The 17,133-nt window shown below is 40.7% G+C and overlaps 3 protein-coding genes across 3 annotated transcripts; 2 read left to right on the forward strand and 1 right to left on the reverse strand.

Moving 5' to 3' along the window:
- The first annotated feature begins 844 nt into the window (after positions 1-844).
- uqcc3 (ubiquinol-cytochrome c reductase complex assembly factor 3) lies at positions 845-3,050 on the forward strand. The gene is given in 2 exon segments (NM_001146613.1): positions 845-1,075; positions 2,373-3,050. Coding segments are annotated over 2 exon segments (255 nt in total). The 5' UTR covers positions 845-958; the 3' UTR covers positions 2,511-3,050.
- Positions 3,051-3,211: 161 nt separating this feature from the next.
- dmac1 (distal membrane arm assembly component 1) lies at positions 3,212-5,869 on the forward strand. Its single transcript, NM_001140980.2, is given in 2 exon segments — positions 3,212-3,669; positions 5,605-5,869. Coding segments are annotated over 2 exon segments (273 nt in total). The 5' UTR covers positions 3,212-3,461; the 3' UTR covers positions 5,670-5,869.
- Positions 5,870-6,174: 305 nt separating this feature from the next.
- faub (FAU ubiquitin like and ribosomal protein S30 fusion b) lies at positions 6,175-7,646 on the reverse strand. The gene is given in 5 exon segments (NM_001140596.1): positions 6,175-6,506; positions 6,644-6,699; positions 6,842-6,983; positions 7,100-7,181; positions 7,602-7,646. Coding segments are annotated over 4 exon segments (399 nt in total). The 5' UTR covers positions 7,175-7,181; positions 7,602-7,646; the 3' UTR covers positions 6,175-6,380.
- Between the last annotated feature and the right edge of the window lie 9,487 nt (positions 7,647-17,133).

Consider the following 17,133-nt stretch of genomic DNA (forward strand, 5'->3'; position numbering starts at 1 on the left):
CACAGCAACATGTATTTCTAATAACATTTAAAAAGGCAGATTGGTAAGACATTAGTTATCTTATATTGTTGAATTGTGTATAAAATGGTATACACATTTTATTATCAGTGATGGACCTTTAAACAGTACAAAAAAAATGTCACAGGGGGGTCTCTAGTTTTGAAAATGATAATTGGTCACAGTGTCACCAACTCTTGAAGAGTTAGGTGTACATTTTAGCGCATAATATCACAGCAGAACTGTGAGTTCTATTATGTATTTTTAGCAAGTTACATTAGCTGGCACTGAACCTTAACAATGCTTTCTCCTTCCACCCTACCTGACACTGATGAATGCATATTATCAGCACTTATCAGCACTCAATACACCCCCACACACTATGACTCCCCCCCCCACACCACACACCACACACACACACACACCACACACACACACACACACACACACACACACACACACACACACACACACACACACACACACACACACACTTTCTGCCAATGTGCACACGGCGACACAGGTGATTTTCTGAAGGGAAAGTACCGAACAGTACTGTATTTGACAAAGAAGGCGCTACTTGACTGACACCTGGTGGTTTTGAATGGAAATTGCACAATTAAGCTTATCGTCAGTGGTCCCTACGCATTAATGTGTTAATAATGCACCGTCTTACATTTACATTAAAATATTGGTCAACAGAAACAGGAATATGGTCCACTTCTTGAATTAAAAAAGAAAAACGTGGTTTGACATGACATCACATAAGTCACCAAAAAAAGGTTTTATAATAAAAGGGTAGGCTATCCCATAATGCACTGCAAATTCCTGTCAGCGGACATTGAGCACCTCTTAAATAACTTACAAGCTAACAGTCACAACAAAAACAGAACAGTGTATTGCTAATTAAGAACATACTCTCAATACGTCTTCGAAGGAGGATACAAACAAGCCTAACATAATGAGTGGTCTACGCACTGTCCTGGTCTCTACTGGGTTTGTCGGTGTGGTGGGCATTGGATATGGAATGTGGTCAGTGATTACACCAGGAGAGGAAAGGAAGAGGGAAATGCTCAAGGTAGGCCGCTAACAATGCACTTGACTTGCACAGCACTGACTTTTTAAACCGAGCAAAGGACTCCTTGTCCTTTGTTAGTCAGATGTGTATGATTTGTGCATTACATTTTGTTTTTGTAAATGGTAAATGGCTTGCCAGTAGTTTCACCTATCAGACAAAGATAGGTACATGACGCTATGGTTCTCTCTTTGCACACTTGTCCGGGAGAAGGTTCTCCTAGTGGTGTTTGTTTATTGCTTAATTCAGTGGTTCCCAAACTGGGGGGTGCGAGGGGTCAGTGTAAGAATGCACAAGGTGCAATTTCGAAATTGGTAAGTGCATCAACAGCTTTCCTCTTATGTCAGTCATTGCAGACCTTGGAGAGCTATTTATAACTTGTCAGAAATGTCCAGATCAACTAGCCCATGTCAGCTGTTTTTTTTTGCTCGTTTTTTAAGCCCATTGATTTTGTTGTAATGTTTGAGTCACTCGGATATCACATGAACACACATAAGACATGGAAAATGTGTAGAATTTCAGGAAATAAGCGTTAAACTTGCAAAATGAAGGAAGGGGGGCCTGAGTGAAAAGTTTGCGAACCACTGGGCTAATTGACGAGCCATAGAATGGCATAGTCTCACTAACACTCACCAGAGACAGAAGAGAAGTTGCTGATAGAAATGTGTCATGTGGATTGGAACATGGAATCATGTCCGTTCTATATATTTAATTTCTATCTGCAACCATCTGCAATTGCCTCCCACTGAAAAAGGTTGGTTTCCTGGTCTGATTTACACCATCTGAGGCATGATGTGATTTGTAAATAATTTTGTCAACTGATCAAACGGCGAAAGGAATAAGAACCAGCAGAGCAGACCGTCTTCAATAACATTATACCCAGCTTTGTTTTGGTGTCAGCTTCTGTTGCATTATCTGTATGCATTATCAGCTTTACATTCACCTCGGCTATGAAAAGCCAACTGACATTTACTTCTGAGGTGCTGACCTGTTGCACCCTCTACAACCACTGGGATGTATTATTATTTGACCCTGCTGGTCATCTATGAACATTTGAGCATCTTGGCCATGTTCTGTTAATTGCCACCCCTCATAGCCTGGTTCCTCTCTAGGTTTCTTCCTAGGTTCTGGCCTTTCTAGGGAGTTTTTCCCTAGCCACCGTGCTTCTACACCTGCAATGCTTGCTGTTTGGGGTTTTAGGCTGGGTTTCTGTACAGCACTTTGAGATATCAGCTGATGTAAGAAGGGCTTTATAAATACATTTGATTTGACCTGCTCTTTTTCCCAATCTGACCATCAGAATCTACCCGAAGCTAACCCACTGAGAATGGAGGAGACAAGGAAGAGGAACGCCCTCATGATGCAGGTGCTGAAGGAAGCTGCAGAGACCGATGACAACATTGCGAGAGGATTGGGCCCTATGAGATCCCAGAAATAGTCATGCTCACATGCTGGTCATGTTCTCCTGCTCAGACGTCACATGCATCATCCAATGGTTGTGTGCCACGTCATCGACTGTGCCGTCGGGCACCAGATTGCTATAACGTGGTTAGCTGATAGGTTTTTTTAACCTATCCAGATCTGACATGCGACGTCTGAGCAGGGGAACACGAGCATTGTCTTCACATTGATTTGAAAGTCAATTGGAAGAGACCATACAATTACAGATGACACACCAGTAGACTTGAGTTTCACCACTTCCTCTTAAGAGATAAGATTATATTGGCTAAGTGTTTTCATTTATGTTGAGTATGAATGAGTTTAAGGGGCGTTAAGTACTTTGTTTCACTGAATGAGAAAGTGTTGAAAATAAGAGGCAATGGTTCCCAAACTTCATGACTTGAACACATGCTCTGTTACATTGAAACAAAGCATATTTATTACAATAAGTGTTGTATATAATTCATTAACCATTTTTGCTAGCTGAAAGTGCTTGTGATGATCACAACAATGTATGGCAAATAAAATGTAAACAGTCCTGCCTAGTTTTTTTTTATTGGATATCTTCTGTTATTACATTTTGTGAGATCAATTCGATTTAATGGATAGAGTAACGTTTTTAAATTATGTTTATATGATCATGAATATAGTTCTGTTGTCAGCGGTCCAGTGTTGGGGACCCTTTTACCGGTTGCACCCATTTCCGGCTTGAGAAAATGACGTTAATTTTCAACTGATGTCAAAGGTTGCGGTCAGATTCATGCACAACACATGCAGTGGTAATCGTCATACCTCAGTGTTCGTAACTGGGATCGGGATTACGTTTTTAACTGATGTACGTTTTAAGAATAAGCGATTATAGTAAATTGTCAAGTTAGCTGCTTGGTAGTTATCACATCAAGCCAAGCACAGCTAACGAGCTTGTTAGCATAAATCCATAGATTTGGCAATGTCAACACCAGAGCCATTGCCCGTACCACCGGGCTCAGTATCACCGGCAGCGGGTCAAATGTTTGGGAGCTGTTGGAGTTGTCGGATTCTTTCAGGTGGAGGTCTGCTGTTAGGAGCTGGATATGTCTTCCTAGCCGCCCGAAAAGTAATGCGCCAAGGTGGGACAACCTCTATAGGAACTGTCGCACAAGTCGCGTTTGCAGCAAGTGAGTATTGTGATTTATTGGCAGCATGTATAAATGTATAGTGGCAAGAAAAAGTATGAGCCCTTTGGAAATACCCAGATTTCTGCATAAATTAGTCAATGTAATCTACCCGAAGCTAACCCACTGAGAATGGAGGAGACATTAAATTACAGCTCTAAAATCAATCAAGGTTAGAGTGTGGTTGTTACACATCCAGCTGGCTGTCTACTTTAGTCAGGCAGAATGACAGACCAGGTAGCAGCAGGGTTTGGCCTGGTATAACCATAGCATCCATGTCCTAGTCACCTAGGTCACAACAATAGACAGTCAGCTTAAACTAACACACAATGATACGGTTGCATGTCTTTATGGAACACACTGTAAACATTCACCGTGCAGGGTGGGAAAAGTATGTGAAGCCTTGCATTTAATAACTATTTGACCCTCCTTTGGCAGCAACAACCTCAACCAAACGTTTTCTGTAATTGTGGATCAGACCTACACAACAGTCAGGAGGAATTTTGGACCATTCCTCTTAACAAAACTGTTTCAGTTCAGCAATATTTTTTTGTCTGGTGTGAACTGCTAACTTGAGGTCATGCCACAGCATCTCAAATCAGGTTGAGGTCAGGACTCTGACTGGCCACTCCAGAAGGTGTATTTTTTTCCATTGAAGCCATTCTGTTGTTGATTTACTTCTGTGTTTTGGGTCGTTGTCCTGTTGCATCACAACTTCTGTTGAGCTTCAATTGGTGGAAAGATAGCCTAACATTATCCTGCAAAATGTCTTGATAAACTTGGGAATTCATTTTTCCGTCGGAATAGCAAACTGTCCAGGCCCTGAGGCAGCAAAGCAGCCCCAAAACATGATGCTCCCGCCACCATACTTTACAGTTGGGATGCGGTTTTGATGTTGGTGTGCTGTGCTGTGTAATTTTTTTCTCCACACAGTGTTGTGTGTTCCTTCCAAACAACTCAACTGTAGTTTCATCTGTCCACAGAATATTTTGCCAGTAGCGCTGTGGAACATCCAGGGGCACATTTGCAAACTTCAGATGTGCAACAATGTGTTTTTTTTTGGACAGCAGTGGCTTCTAACGCGGTGTCCTCCCATGAACACCATTCTTGTTTAGTGTTTTACGTATCGTAGACTTGTCAGAGATGTAAGCATGTTCCAGAGATTTCTGTAAGTCTTTAGCTGACAATCTACGATTTTTCTTAACCTCATTGAGCATTCTGCGCTGTGCTCTTGCAGTCATCTTTGCAGGACGGCCACTCCTAGGGAGAGTAGCAACAGTGCTGAACTTTCTCCATTTATAGACAAATTGTCTTACCGTGGACTGATGAACATCAAGGCTTTTAGAGGTACTTTTGTAACCCTTTTCAGCTTTATGCAAGTCAACAATTCTTGATCTATTTTGTTCGAGGCATGGCTCACATTAGGCAATGCTTCTTGTGAATAGCAATCTCAAATTTTGTGTGTTTTTTATAGGGCAAGGCAGCTCTAACCAACATCTCCAATCTCGTCTCATTGATTGGAATCCAGGTTAGCAGATTGGTCTCCTGACTCCAATTAGCTTTTGGAGAAGTCATTAGCCTAGGGGTTAACATATTTTTCCAACATACACTGTGAATGTTTAAATTATGTATTCAATATAGACAAGAAAAATACAATAATGAGTGTTATTAGTTTAAGCACAGTATTATGCTGTACTGTGTTAATTTGTTAATTTGTTACTTGTTAATCTGATTACCAATTTATGCAGAAATCCAAGTAATTACAAAAGGTTCACATACTTTTTCTTGCCACTATCTCCTGCATTGTAGTAGCAGCAGCAATTTATCCAACATTACTAAGAAGGTGAAAGCAAAGGCAAGAGCTATGATGAGTTGATGCTATTCCAAATATTCTAGCAGGGCCTCTGAGGTGCAGTCAACTCAATATTTCTGTTTCAGGTTTGGCTGCTTGGGGAGTTGTGGTCATCGCTGACCCTGTGGGGAAATCACACAGGAAGGTGTGAAGATGCTCTGACAGATGGAATTATTTGAAGCTGCTGAAGTACAAGCCATGGTCATATCAAAGATCACTTTGGCAGATAGTGATCTTGGCATAATGGATGAGAACATGCCAAAGACTATTCTCATCATCTGTCAGTGTGACTTGTCTATAATACATTAAATAAATTGAGAACATGTGCACTTGGAACTACCTTGTGCAAGTAAGAATTTCGTTGGATGATATATACCATGCGTATCCTGTCCATACGACTAATACAACTTGAACTACCTTGTGTTCATGCCACCATGGCTGTATTTAGACAGGCAGCCCAATTCTGATAATTTTCACTAAATTGGTCTTTTGACCAATCAGATAATCTCTGAAAAATATCTGAAGTGAAATATCTGAAGTGAAAAGATCACATTTGTCAAAAGATCAATTAGTGGAAAAAAATATCAGAATTGGAATCTCGAGTCCATTTCATCTACTTCTGAACCATCAGAAAGACAGCCAATCATACAACTGCTCAATTCTCCCAATGTAAAGGAACCATCAAATTGGTGCAGAGTACCACTCTTTCCTCACTGAGTTTTATTGTATTTCATCACAGTGACAATCAGTCCAGTGACAAATGTAATTATAAATGACAGATCCATTTCTCACACTGCATGAATGGTCATGTCAATGTTGAACTGTGATGAGACAGCAGACACAAGGCTTTGGGCAAATAGTTTTATGAGTTGGCGTTGGGTCCCTTCTTCTTGCCAAATGTTGGTACCACATTCACAAAGCGCCTATTATACTGGATCCTCCTTTTAGCCCTACCAGTCTTCTTTTTCTTCTTCTCCTGCTTATCCACCTGTGAGAATGGTTATAAACAGAGAGTCAGAGGTGTGGTGTCTTGACGTGCACAATAGAGACAAAGCAAACTTGCCAGAAGAGCAAGTCATGTTGAATATGCCACAATTTCATTTCTATTAAAACACAAACGCCCACCTTGGGAGTCTGTCCCCTGACTTTCCCCGCTCTGGCCAAGGAGCCATGGACTTTGCCTGGGATAGGAAATGGAAATTAATCAAAGCAAGCCCCTCCAAATTCTCTTCAAATAATGGTACAGAAACAAAATGTCTCAGACCTTAATAATTTCACATATTTACAATAATGTTTAAGAATGTTTAATTATTGATCACTTACCTCCCAACAGTCGGGGGGTAACCTCAAGAGTGCTGAACTCCAGTGCCGATTGGCCAATCACAGCATCATCCTGCAGAGGTTCCCCGCACAGAAAAACCACCTGGTCATCACAGGAGAGTCCCTCCAATGCCTCAATATGAGCCTTGTGGGGAAGGGAAAAGAACAAAGAGCTGAATGTGGTTAACCTTTCATGGTCATCAATTAACTTTTAAACCCAAAAAAGTTTGCAGACCAAGGGACAGTAGTGCTATACTTTACCTTGATGTCAGCGACAGTTTCTAACCCAGACACCTGAAAGGTGTGGAGAGTCTGAGCACGCACAAACAGCTGCATGGTCAACCTGTTCAAAATAAGATGGATGATGTTAGGTCAGTGGGTCCTACAATCCTGAAAGACCCAAAGGGTTGTGCAGGGTTTTGTTCCAGCCTAGCACTAAAACACCTGATTCAAACATGGTCACCAACAGGGTTTAATTTATTTAACTAGGCAAGGTATGTATTAGTTTGTTTCTTCAGACGTATGCCAGAATAAACGGTGAATCAAATGTCCAACAACTAGTGCAAAGATTAGTAGTTTGTGGTTAATCATTAGTAACTGACGTTATAGCTAGACTAGCCAGAGCGGTAGAACAATTTATATTTCCTGTCGAATATCAACAAAGACAACTTTTTTTAAGAGACAATGTTTAAAATGTCATGAAACTTTTGAGTCCCTTTGTTATGAGTTACAAAACAGAACTGAAACTTATTTCATAGCTCACCAAAGTCTCGCAGTGTAATGATCGTGTGCTTCGCCAATGGTGTTTGGTCTGGAGATTGAAAACAGGAAGCATTTCACTGCGCATACCCGTGACGTAGTATTCCCTGATCCCGCCCACGTGTGGTGGCCGAGAACAATTATGTCGCGCTCCTTCATAAACAGGACCACAATGTTATGCAGATGATTTAGGGAAAGTTTCAAGCTATACGAGCACACGGCAAGAATACCAAATACTACGATACGGTTACGAGTGAGTTGGCTATTTGATACCCATATACAGTACCAGTCAAAAGTTTGGACACACCTACTCATTCAAGGGTTTTTCTTTATTTTGATTATTTTCTACATTGTAGAACAATAGTGAAGACATCAAAACTATGAAATAACACATATGGACTCATGTAGTAACCAAAAAAAGTGTTAAACAAATAAAATATATTTTATATTCTTCAAAGTAGCCACCCTTTGCCTTGATGACAGCTTTGCACATTCTTGGCATTCTCTCAACCAGCTTCACCTGGAATACTTTTCCAACAGTCTTGAAGGAGTTTCCTTCTCTCTGCAGTCCAACTCATCCCAAACCATCTCAAATGGGTTGAGGTCGGGTGATTGTGGAGGCCGGGTTATTGTCCTGTTGAAAAGCAAATGACAGTCCCACCAAGCACAAACCAGATGGGATGGCGTATCGCTGCAGAATGGTGTGGTAGCCATGCTGGTTAAGTGTGCCTTGAATTCTAAATAAATCACAGACAGTGTCACCATCACACCTCCTACTTCATGCTTCACGGTGGGAACCACACATGCAGAGATCAACCGTTCATCTACTCTGCTTCTCACAAAGACTAGGTGGTTGGAACCAAAAAACTCATTTGTAATCATCAGACCAAAGGACATATTTCCACCGGTCTAATGTCCATTGCTCATGTTTCTAGACCCAAGCAAGTCTCTTCTTATTGGTGTCCTTAAGTAATGGTTTCTTTGCAGCAAATTGACCATGAAGGTCTGATTCACGCAGTCTCCTCTGAACAGTTGATGTTGAGATGTGTCTGTTACTTGAATTCTGTGAAGCATTTATTTGGGCTACAATCTGAGGCTGGTCACTGTAACGAACTTATCCTCTGCAGCAGAGGTAACTGGGTCTTCCTTTCCTGTGGCGGTCCTCGTGAGAACCAGTTTCATCGTAGCGCTTGATGGTTTTGCGACTGCACTTGAAGAAAGTTATTGAAATGTTCCCGAATTGACTGACATTCATGTCATAAAGTAATGATGCTGTTGTTTCTCTTTGCTTATTTGAGCTGTTCTTGCCAAAATATGGACTTGATATTTTAACAAATAGGGCTATCTTCTGTATACCACCCCTACCTTGTCACAACACAACTGATTGGCATTAAGAAGGAAAGAAATTCCACAAATTAACTTTTAACAAGGCGTACCTGTTAATTGAAATGAATTCCAGATGACTACCTCGTGAAGCTGGTTGAGAGAATGCCAAGAGTAGGCAAAGCTGTTATCAAGCCAAAGGGTGGCTACTTTGAATTATCTCAAATATTAAATATATTTTGATTTGTTTAAAACTTTTTTCATATGCGTTATGTAATAGTTTTTATGTCTTCACTATTATTGTACAATGTAGAAAATGGTCAAAATAAAGAAAAACCCTTGAATGAAAAGGTTGTCAACTTTTGACTGATACTGTATCTTCTTTCAAAAATAATCTACGTGGCCGAAATTGCTAAAATCGAAGTAACAAACATTAGCTAGCTAGCTAAATGTAGTAATGAATACATTGGCTACATTTCTTTAAATTGACAATTCTGTGAACTGTCTTGTGCAAGTTTTAAATTGACACAATACCTGTTAGCAAAGATGTCAGCTAGAGATGATGTGCAGGAGCTTGCAGGGATTTGTAGTTTTGCATGATGTCAAATCAAATTTTATTTGTCACATACACATGGTTATCAGATGTTAATGCGAGTGTAGCGAAATGCTTGTGCTTCTAGTTCCGACAGTGCAGTAATGTCTAACAAGTAATCTAACAATTTCACAACAACTACCTTATGCACACAAGTGTAAAGGGATGAATAAGAATATGTACATATAAATGTATGGATGAGCGATGTCTTGGATGAGCGATGTCTGTGCGGCATAGGAAAGATGCAGTAGATGGTATAGAGTACAGTATATACATATGAGATGAGTAATGTAGGGTATGTAAACATTACATAAAGTGGCATTGTTTAAAGTGACAAGTGATACATTTATTACATCCAATTATTAATTATTAAAGTGGCTAGAGATTTGAGTCTGTATGTTGGCAGCAGCCACTCAATGTTAGTGATGGCTGTTTAACGGTCTGATGGCCTTGAGATAGAAGCTGTTTTTCAGTCTCTCGGTCTACTTTGATGCAAATGAGCATTTTCGAATCTGAGAGTAAATAGAGCAGAATATATTGATAGTCACCTTGTCTGAGAGAGATTTACATGGTTATCAAAACGTCACGCCAGGGTGAGCCTACACAAAGCACACCCCTTATTTTAAGTGTTTCTAAAATCCCCAATGGGAAAAATGATTGGTGGAAAAACAATGGGAACCAATTCCCTGTTTGAACCCCATTTGATTTTGTTAGTCACTCAGATAACATATTAACATGACAAAATGTGTAGAATTTCAGGAAATAAGCTGTAAAACTCGAAAAAAAATCTGCACCCCATTGCAAAATGTACAGAATTGCAGCAAAATAACTATTAAACTGTTTCTCTCCGCATTCAAGAGGGGGGGTGGGGCCAAACCAAATATCCCCTATTTATTTATTTATTTAACCTTTATTTAACCAGGTAGGCCAGTTGAGAACAAGTTCTCATTTACAACTGCGACCTGGCCAAGATAAAGCATAGCAGTGCGACAAAAACAACAACACAGAGTTACAAATAAACGTACAGTCAATAACGCAAAAGAAAAGAAAAATAGAAAGATCTATGTACAGTGTGTGCAAATGTAGAAGAGTAAGGAGGTAGGCAATAAATAGGCCATAGAGGCAAAAATAATTACAATTTAGCATTAATACTGGAGTGATATATGTACAGATGATGATGTGCAAGTAGAGATACTGGGGTGCAAAAGAGCAAGAGGGTAGGTAGTAATATGGGGATGAGGTAGTCAGGTGTGCTATTCACAGATTGGCTGTGTACAGGTACAGTACTCGATAAGCTGCTCTGACAGCTGATGCGTAAAGTTAGAGAAGGAGATATAAGACTCTAGCTTCAGAGATTTTTGCAATTCCTTCCAGTCATTGGCAGCAGAGAACTGGAAGGAGAGGCGGCCAAAGGAAGTGTTGACTTTGGGGATGACCAGTGTAAAATACCTGCTGGAGCGTGTGCTACGGGTGGGTGTTGCTATGGTGACCAGTGAGCTGAGATAAGGCAGGGCTTTACCTAGGAAAGACTTATAGATGACCTGGAGCCAGTGGGTTTGGCGACGGATATGGAGTGAGGGCCAGCCAACGAGAGCATAGAGGTCACAGTGGTGGGTAGTATATGGGGCTTTGGTGATAAAACGGATGGCACTGTGATAGACTATATCCAGTTTGCTGAGTAGAGTGTTGGAGGCTATTTTGTAAATGACCTCGCCGAAGTCAAGGATTGGTAGGATAGTCAGTTTTACGAGGGAATGTTTGGCGGCATGAGTGAAGGAGGCTTTGTTGTGAAATAGGAAGCCAATTCTAGATGTAATTTTGGATTGGAGATGCTTAATGTGAGTCTGGAAGGAGAGTTTACAGTCTAATCAGACACCTAGGTATTTGTAGTTGTCCACATATTCTAGGTCAGAACCGTCCAGAGTCGTGATGCTAGTCAGGCAGGAGGGTGCGGGCAGCGATCGGTTGAATAGCATGCACTTAGTTTTACTAGAATTTAAAAGCAGTTGGAGGCCACGGAAGGAGTGTTGTATGGCATTGAAGCTCGTTTGGAGGTTTGTTAACACAGTGTCCAAAGAAGGGCCAGATGTATACAGAATGGTGTCGTCTGCGTAGAGGTGGATCAGAGAATCACCAGCAGCAAGAGCGACATCATTAATATATACAGAGAAAAGAGTCGGCCCGAGAATTGAGCCCTGTGGCACCCCCATAGAGACTGCCAGAGGTACGGACAAAAGACCCTCCGATTTCACACACTGAACTCTATCTGAGAAGTAGTTGGTGAACCAGGCGAGGCAGTCATTTGAGAAGCCAAGGCTATTGAGTCTGCCGATAACAATGCGGTGATTGACAGAGTCGAAAGCCTTGGCCAGGTCGATGAAGACGGCTGCACAGTACTGTCTTTTATCGATGGCGGTTATGATATAGTTTAGGACCTTGAGCATGGCTGAGGTGCACCCATGACCAGCTCGGAAACCAGATTGCATAGTGGAGAAGGTACGGTGGGATTCGAAATGGTCGGTGATCTGTTTATTAACTTGGCTTTCGAAGATTTTAGAAAGGCAGGGCAGAATGGATATAGGTCTATAACAGTTTGGGTCTAGTGTCTCCCCCTTTGAAGAGGGGGATGATCACGGCAGCTTTCCAATATTTGGGGATCTCAGACAATACAAAAGCGAGGTTGAATAGGCTAGTAATAGGGGTTATAACAATTTTGGCAGATCATTTTAGACAGAGAGGGCCCTAGGGCCTGCCCTGCATAAATGTGTGGAATTGGGATGGAATGAATGACAGACACTACTTCTTTTCCATTTTCAATGCATTTGTCAATTATTTTTTTCATGAATGAGTTATCAGGAGCACGCGAGAATACATTTATCCCTGTCACTTTCCCTTCAAAAACAGACATTGTGTAGCCCAGCTGGAGAAGCTAAGAGTGGGATATTAGCATCTACAGAAGAATACAAATTTGTGGAACGACTGATACCACCTTCACGAGTGCCCTTTCCCCCTAAACATGATGGTCCTTCCCCATTTGGCTGGACTCCTCCATCAGGTAAAGCTTGACACCTTACGTTATTCTTTGTTTTAAGGCAAATGGAGAGCAATGGTTTGGTTTCTCACACTGATTCAACTTCTGCTTCAAATACCTTACTACATTTAAATTTGTTGTTCGAGTTGTTTTACGCTTCTAATGTTCTGTACATGATTTATCTGCCAACACTTAGTCGTTTATAGTCTCATATACACATCTCTCATAGGCCTTTTCTCAATTGGATTTGCTGAACTCCTGTGTCCTCTCTCCGTCCTCTCTCGCCTCCTTTTGAAAAAAGTCAAAGACAATGAAGGAGGGCTGGCGAATAGAGGGAAGGTGTATGAAGATGTGCTTGTTTGAAATGAAACGGTCCTTCTCCACTGCACGTCATCAGGCAAATTAAGTTTACAGGGGTGGAATCCCAAAAGAAATGTGTAAAGTGCTAAAAGCACATTTAGATGTTGTGCTAGACATTTTATAGATCGTTTTTAAAGGTTTGCATGCTTTTCTCCTTTGAAAAAGAAATATCTGATTCAAATGGTGTGTGGCAGATTTCAAAACTCTTCCACAAAGAACTCCGGTAGGTTACACAGAACTCGGTAGGATACACATGACTATCCTCGATGAAAGTAGCTGTCAAGGAGGGCCGGACACTCTTCCATTAGCCTATAAACAAATGAACACTCTCCTCGACCATGTCAGTCTCCACGTCATGGAGGAGAGGAAAGAGGATAGACTTTTTCCCAAATGAGACCATAGTCTCAGCAAACACACCTTGGGTATCAGGTGCTATTTACTTTATGGTTGATTAACCTCAATTAAATATTTGTCCTATTTTTCTCACCCCCTTTAGCCCAACATTTTATAGAGGTGCCTCTTGCTTTACCCAGGGGCGGAAATCCAGGGGGGGACACGACCCCCCCATCCTGGGAAAAATATGATTTGTCCCCCCCAATATAACACTGAAACATAACTATGTAATTTAAATAATATTAATAATAATACGCAATGAAAGCAATTGTGCTGATTATAGACACTTAATAGCGCGTTTTTAAGTTTCAAAAGATTGCGACCCCCCCACCCTTTGCCTCACAATGGTTTGATCCACTGCCAGTTCCTTAGTTGGCAAGGTAACAGAGGGGTCGTATCCACTGTCTGAAAGGCACTCAATGAACGTAACTGACGTGAGGTTAATCCAGTCAATCGCGCACACACACTAGCTGAATATGCAGAGCTAGCGCGCAAATATTAACTATTAAGCTAGCTAGTACCTATTCCATTTATGTGGCCTCGTCAAAGATGGAATCTTTGCTATCGTCAATTTATTCCAAGACCAGCATGCAGATGATGTAAGTTAGTGCTTCAAAGTCCCTGTGATAAGGTTAGCGTTAAACTGGAGTCCAAACTGAACAGAACTACACTCTCTTCTACCATTGTCTTAAATATATTTAATGGTCTCGTTGCAAAAGCTAAATTGTCGCAAGGGAACTTTTATTTATTTATTTTATTTCACCTTTATTTAACCCGGGTAGCAAAGATTATAGCAAACACCACTGAAACGGAATTGGTGCTCGCTAGCTTTTCAAATTCAGCTATTGTTGGAAGCCAGCCAATATGAAACAAACTATTAAAATTACAAAAGGTTGCAGCATATGTTGTGTAAATGGTGAACTCATACAGCTGTCAACTCTTGTCATTTTAATCCGTTTCACATTTTCTAGCTACCTTTTAGATCGAAGCCCAAATAGAATGATAAAAGATAAGATGATAGAAGCCCATCTCCTACTGTAAATAACCTACACACTGTGTGTGTGTGTAGCCAGCCAGCCAGCCAGGTAGAAAAATGGCAGAAAAATAAAAGACGGACATCAGAGTATTTTTCAGTACACCAAAACGCAAAGTAAGAACCCTAGTAGCCTAATATCTCAAAGACTAGTTGATAAAATGTTCATAAGAAAGAAATGAAATTCTAACGGAAATGTTTCACAATGATGTCATTAGGCAGAGCAGGCAACAGATGGCACACAGACAGCAGAGTTGGGGACAGATATGCAGGGACAGACTGGCAGAGACAGGGAGTCTCAGGTAAGTTTGTTGAGTCTTTGTTTGGCAACATTATGAAAGGTTCTCAATTTTTTTTACTTGTAAAATAGGAACATAATTGGAAAATGCCATGGATACCCCCACTCTCAACTTAAACTGGTGACTGAACTAAGATTTGTTAAAGGCAATGGTATTGCTGTTGTGATTAGTTGTGTAGTTTTGGGTACCGGTAGTTAGGAGTACGGCAAACACCTTATTTCTTTGGTTCCTCAATATACATTTACCATATTACAATGTAGGCTATGTGTTACAGCACTACTTTTGGTGTCCCCCTCAGGAATTGCTCTTGAGAAAATTTCATGTAATTGTCCCCTCCAAAGTTGATATCAGATTTTCGCCCCTGGCTTTACCATACATGATCTGTCGCTCCCGAATGCACAATGTTCCTGTCTACACTTACCTCACCCATGGCAGCCGCAAGACAAGGTTGAAGGGGACATCTGGGTGAGTGAGACAGAATTTCTAGGGTTCTTCTGTCAAAGCATTGTTGAAACTTCTGCAGAATTGCATATCAGTAAGTATGACTGGCTGGGAACCAGAGTAGAAGTAGAAGAGCTCTTGTATTTATCTAGCAACAACTTTGGGTGGAATGTTATGTTTTCCTGTCACTGTGCAGTTGTTTCCCCCTGATTAATGCTGCTACTTTTGTGTCTCCTGTCAGGCTCTTGAGAAGGATGTTAAGGAGTACCTGCAACAGCTTACTGGCAAAGACCTGCCAACCCAGGTCAATGAAGTGACCATGACAATTCGAGTCAAAGGTCACTTTGATACAGCGCTGAAGGAGTGGCTGGTGAAGAAGGGATTCTAAGTGGACCGTTGGCGAGGAGGTAAACTGTCGCAGAACAGTTGTCAAAGAAAAATAGTGCTTACTTTTCTATATGCACCCAACATTTTGAAATGAGTGGATAAATAAGAGACAGTTGTTTATTTATGTCCATGTCAATTATATTTGTTTGTATGTAACACCTTACGCTCAGATGACAAGAGTTCCTCAAATTTGAATCATTAAATGGCCAATTGCTATGGGGGATGTCTTCTTTATTTTTAAAAGTTGTTTTTATATCCACAGGAACAATATTAGTTGTAAGTTTGATATGTGATTCATGTATTCATTGTTGTAAAATAATACCACAGATTATCAGTGGAGGTTCCTCAGATGAGGAAGAGGAGAACCATCCTCAGTGAATTTCATAAAAATGTAATTGTAAAATATTTAAATGTTATTATTTTTAGATAAAACTATACTAAGAATATTCACATGTAACTAAATAATTTATTAAAACACTGTTTTGCAATGAAGGTCTACAGTAGCCTCAACAGCACTAGGGTAGCATAGCACCATGGTGTAGCCGGAGGACAGCTAGCTTCCGTCCTCCTCTGGGTACATTGACTCCAATACAAAACCTAGGAGATTCATGGTTCTCACCCCCTTCCATAGACTTACATAGTAATTATGACAACTTTCAGAGGACGTCCTCCAACCTATCAGAGCTCTTGCAGCATGAACTTGTCCAACCAATCAAAGGATCAAATAAATAACTTGTACTGGAAGCATAAGCTACAGCTAGCTAGCACTGCAGTGCATCAAATGTGGCGAGTAGATGACTTGAAAAGACAATAGTTGAACAGTTTTGAACAAATACATTTCTTCTAAAATGAAGGAGAGATTTTGTTTTAAAAAAATGTAGTTTCATTTTCACTTACTTAGCTAGCAAATGCAGCTAGCTAGTTTAGCCTACTCAAACACCCTGCTCAAACAAATGGATGCTATGTTAGCTAGCTGGCTATGACTATCCAACATAACACTGAAACTCTTCCAAGTCAGGGTAAGCTTTTGGTTTTACAAATGTATTGCCACCAGGGCCTGCGGGTGTAAGTGCTAACTAAACTGCTTACTGTCTGTGTACTAACGTTACTGCATGATTGTAACGTGTTTACTAACTCATTAGTTCTATTAGCTATGTTGACTATGACGTTACTTTAGCTAATATGGTGATAACGGTGTAGGCTGTGTGTAGCGATTAAGATATGGTTTGGCTTGGAAAGTTTTTTTTGCCTGGTCACATACAGCTGATGTGTTCTGCATTGAAGTCCACAAGTGAAGGGAAAAGGTGAGAGGAGGAGAGCACATAGATGGGAGAAGGAATACAACGTGGCTGCTATGATAGTGAGCTGGGTTTACGTGATAAGGGGTGTATTCATACGGCCAATTCTGTAGAAAAAATAAATGGAACGAAACGGGGATAAACATACCTGAATTTGTCCATTAGAAACTTGTTTGCAACTGTTGGACTAATGATTACACCCTAGATCAGCTAGATGCAGACAAGAGTGTGCAAGGTGGTATTGAATGTGTCACTGTTTACCTATGTGTTCGTCTGTCTCCTGAAATGTTTCTCTTGACCTGTGTGCACCTACGTTGTAAATTTTCATTCATAGGCTAGGTTTTAGCAACCTCATGCAGTAGCCTAAAACTATCACTGT

The sequence above is a fragment of the Salmo salar genome, chromosome 11 (genome assembly GCF_965601325.2).
Source record: "Salmo salar chromosome 11, fSalSal1, whole genome shotgun sequence".
In the NCBI taxonomy this organism is placed as follows: Eukaryota; Metazoa; Chordata; class Actinopteri; order Salmoniformes; family Salmonidae; genus Salmo; species Salmo salar.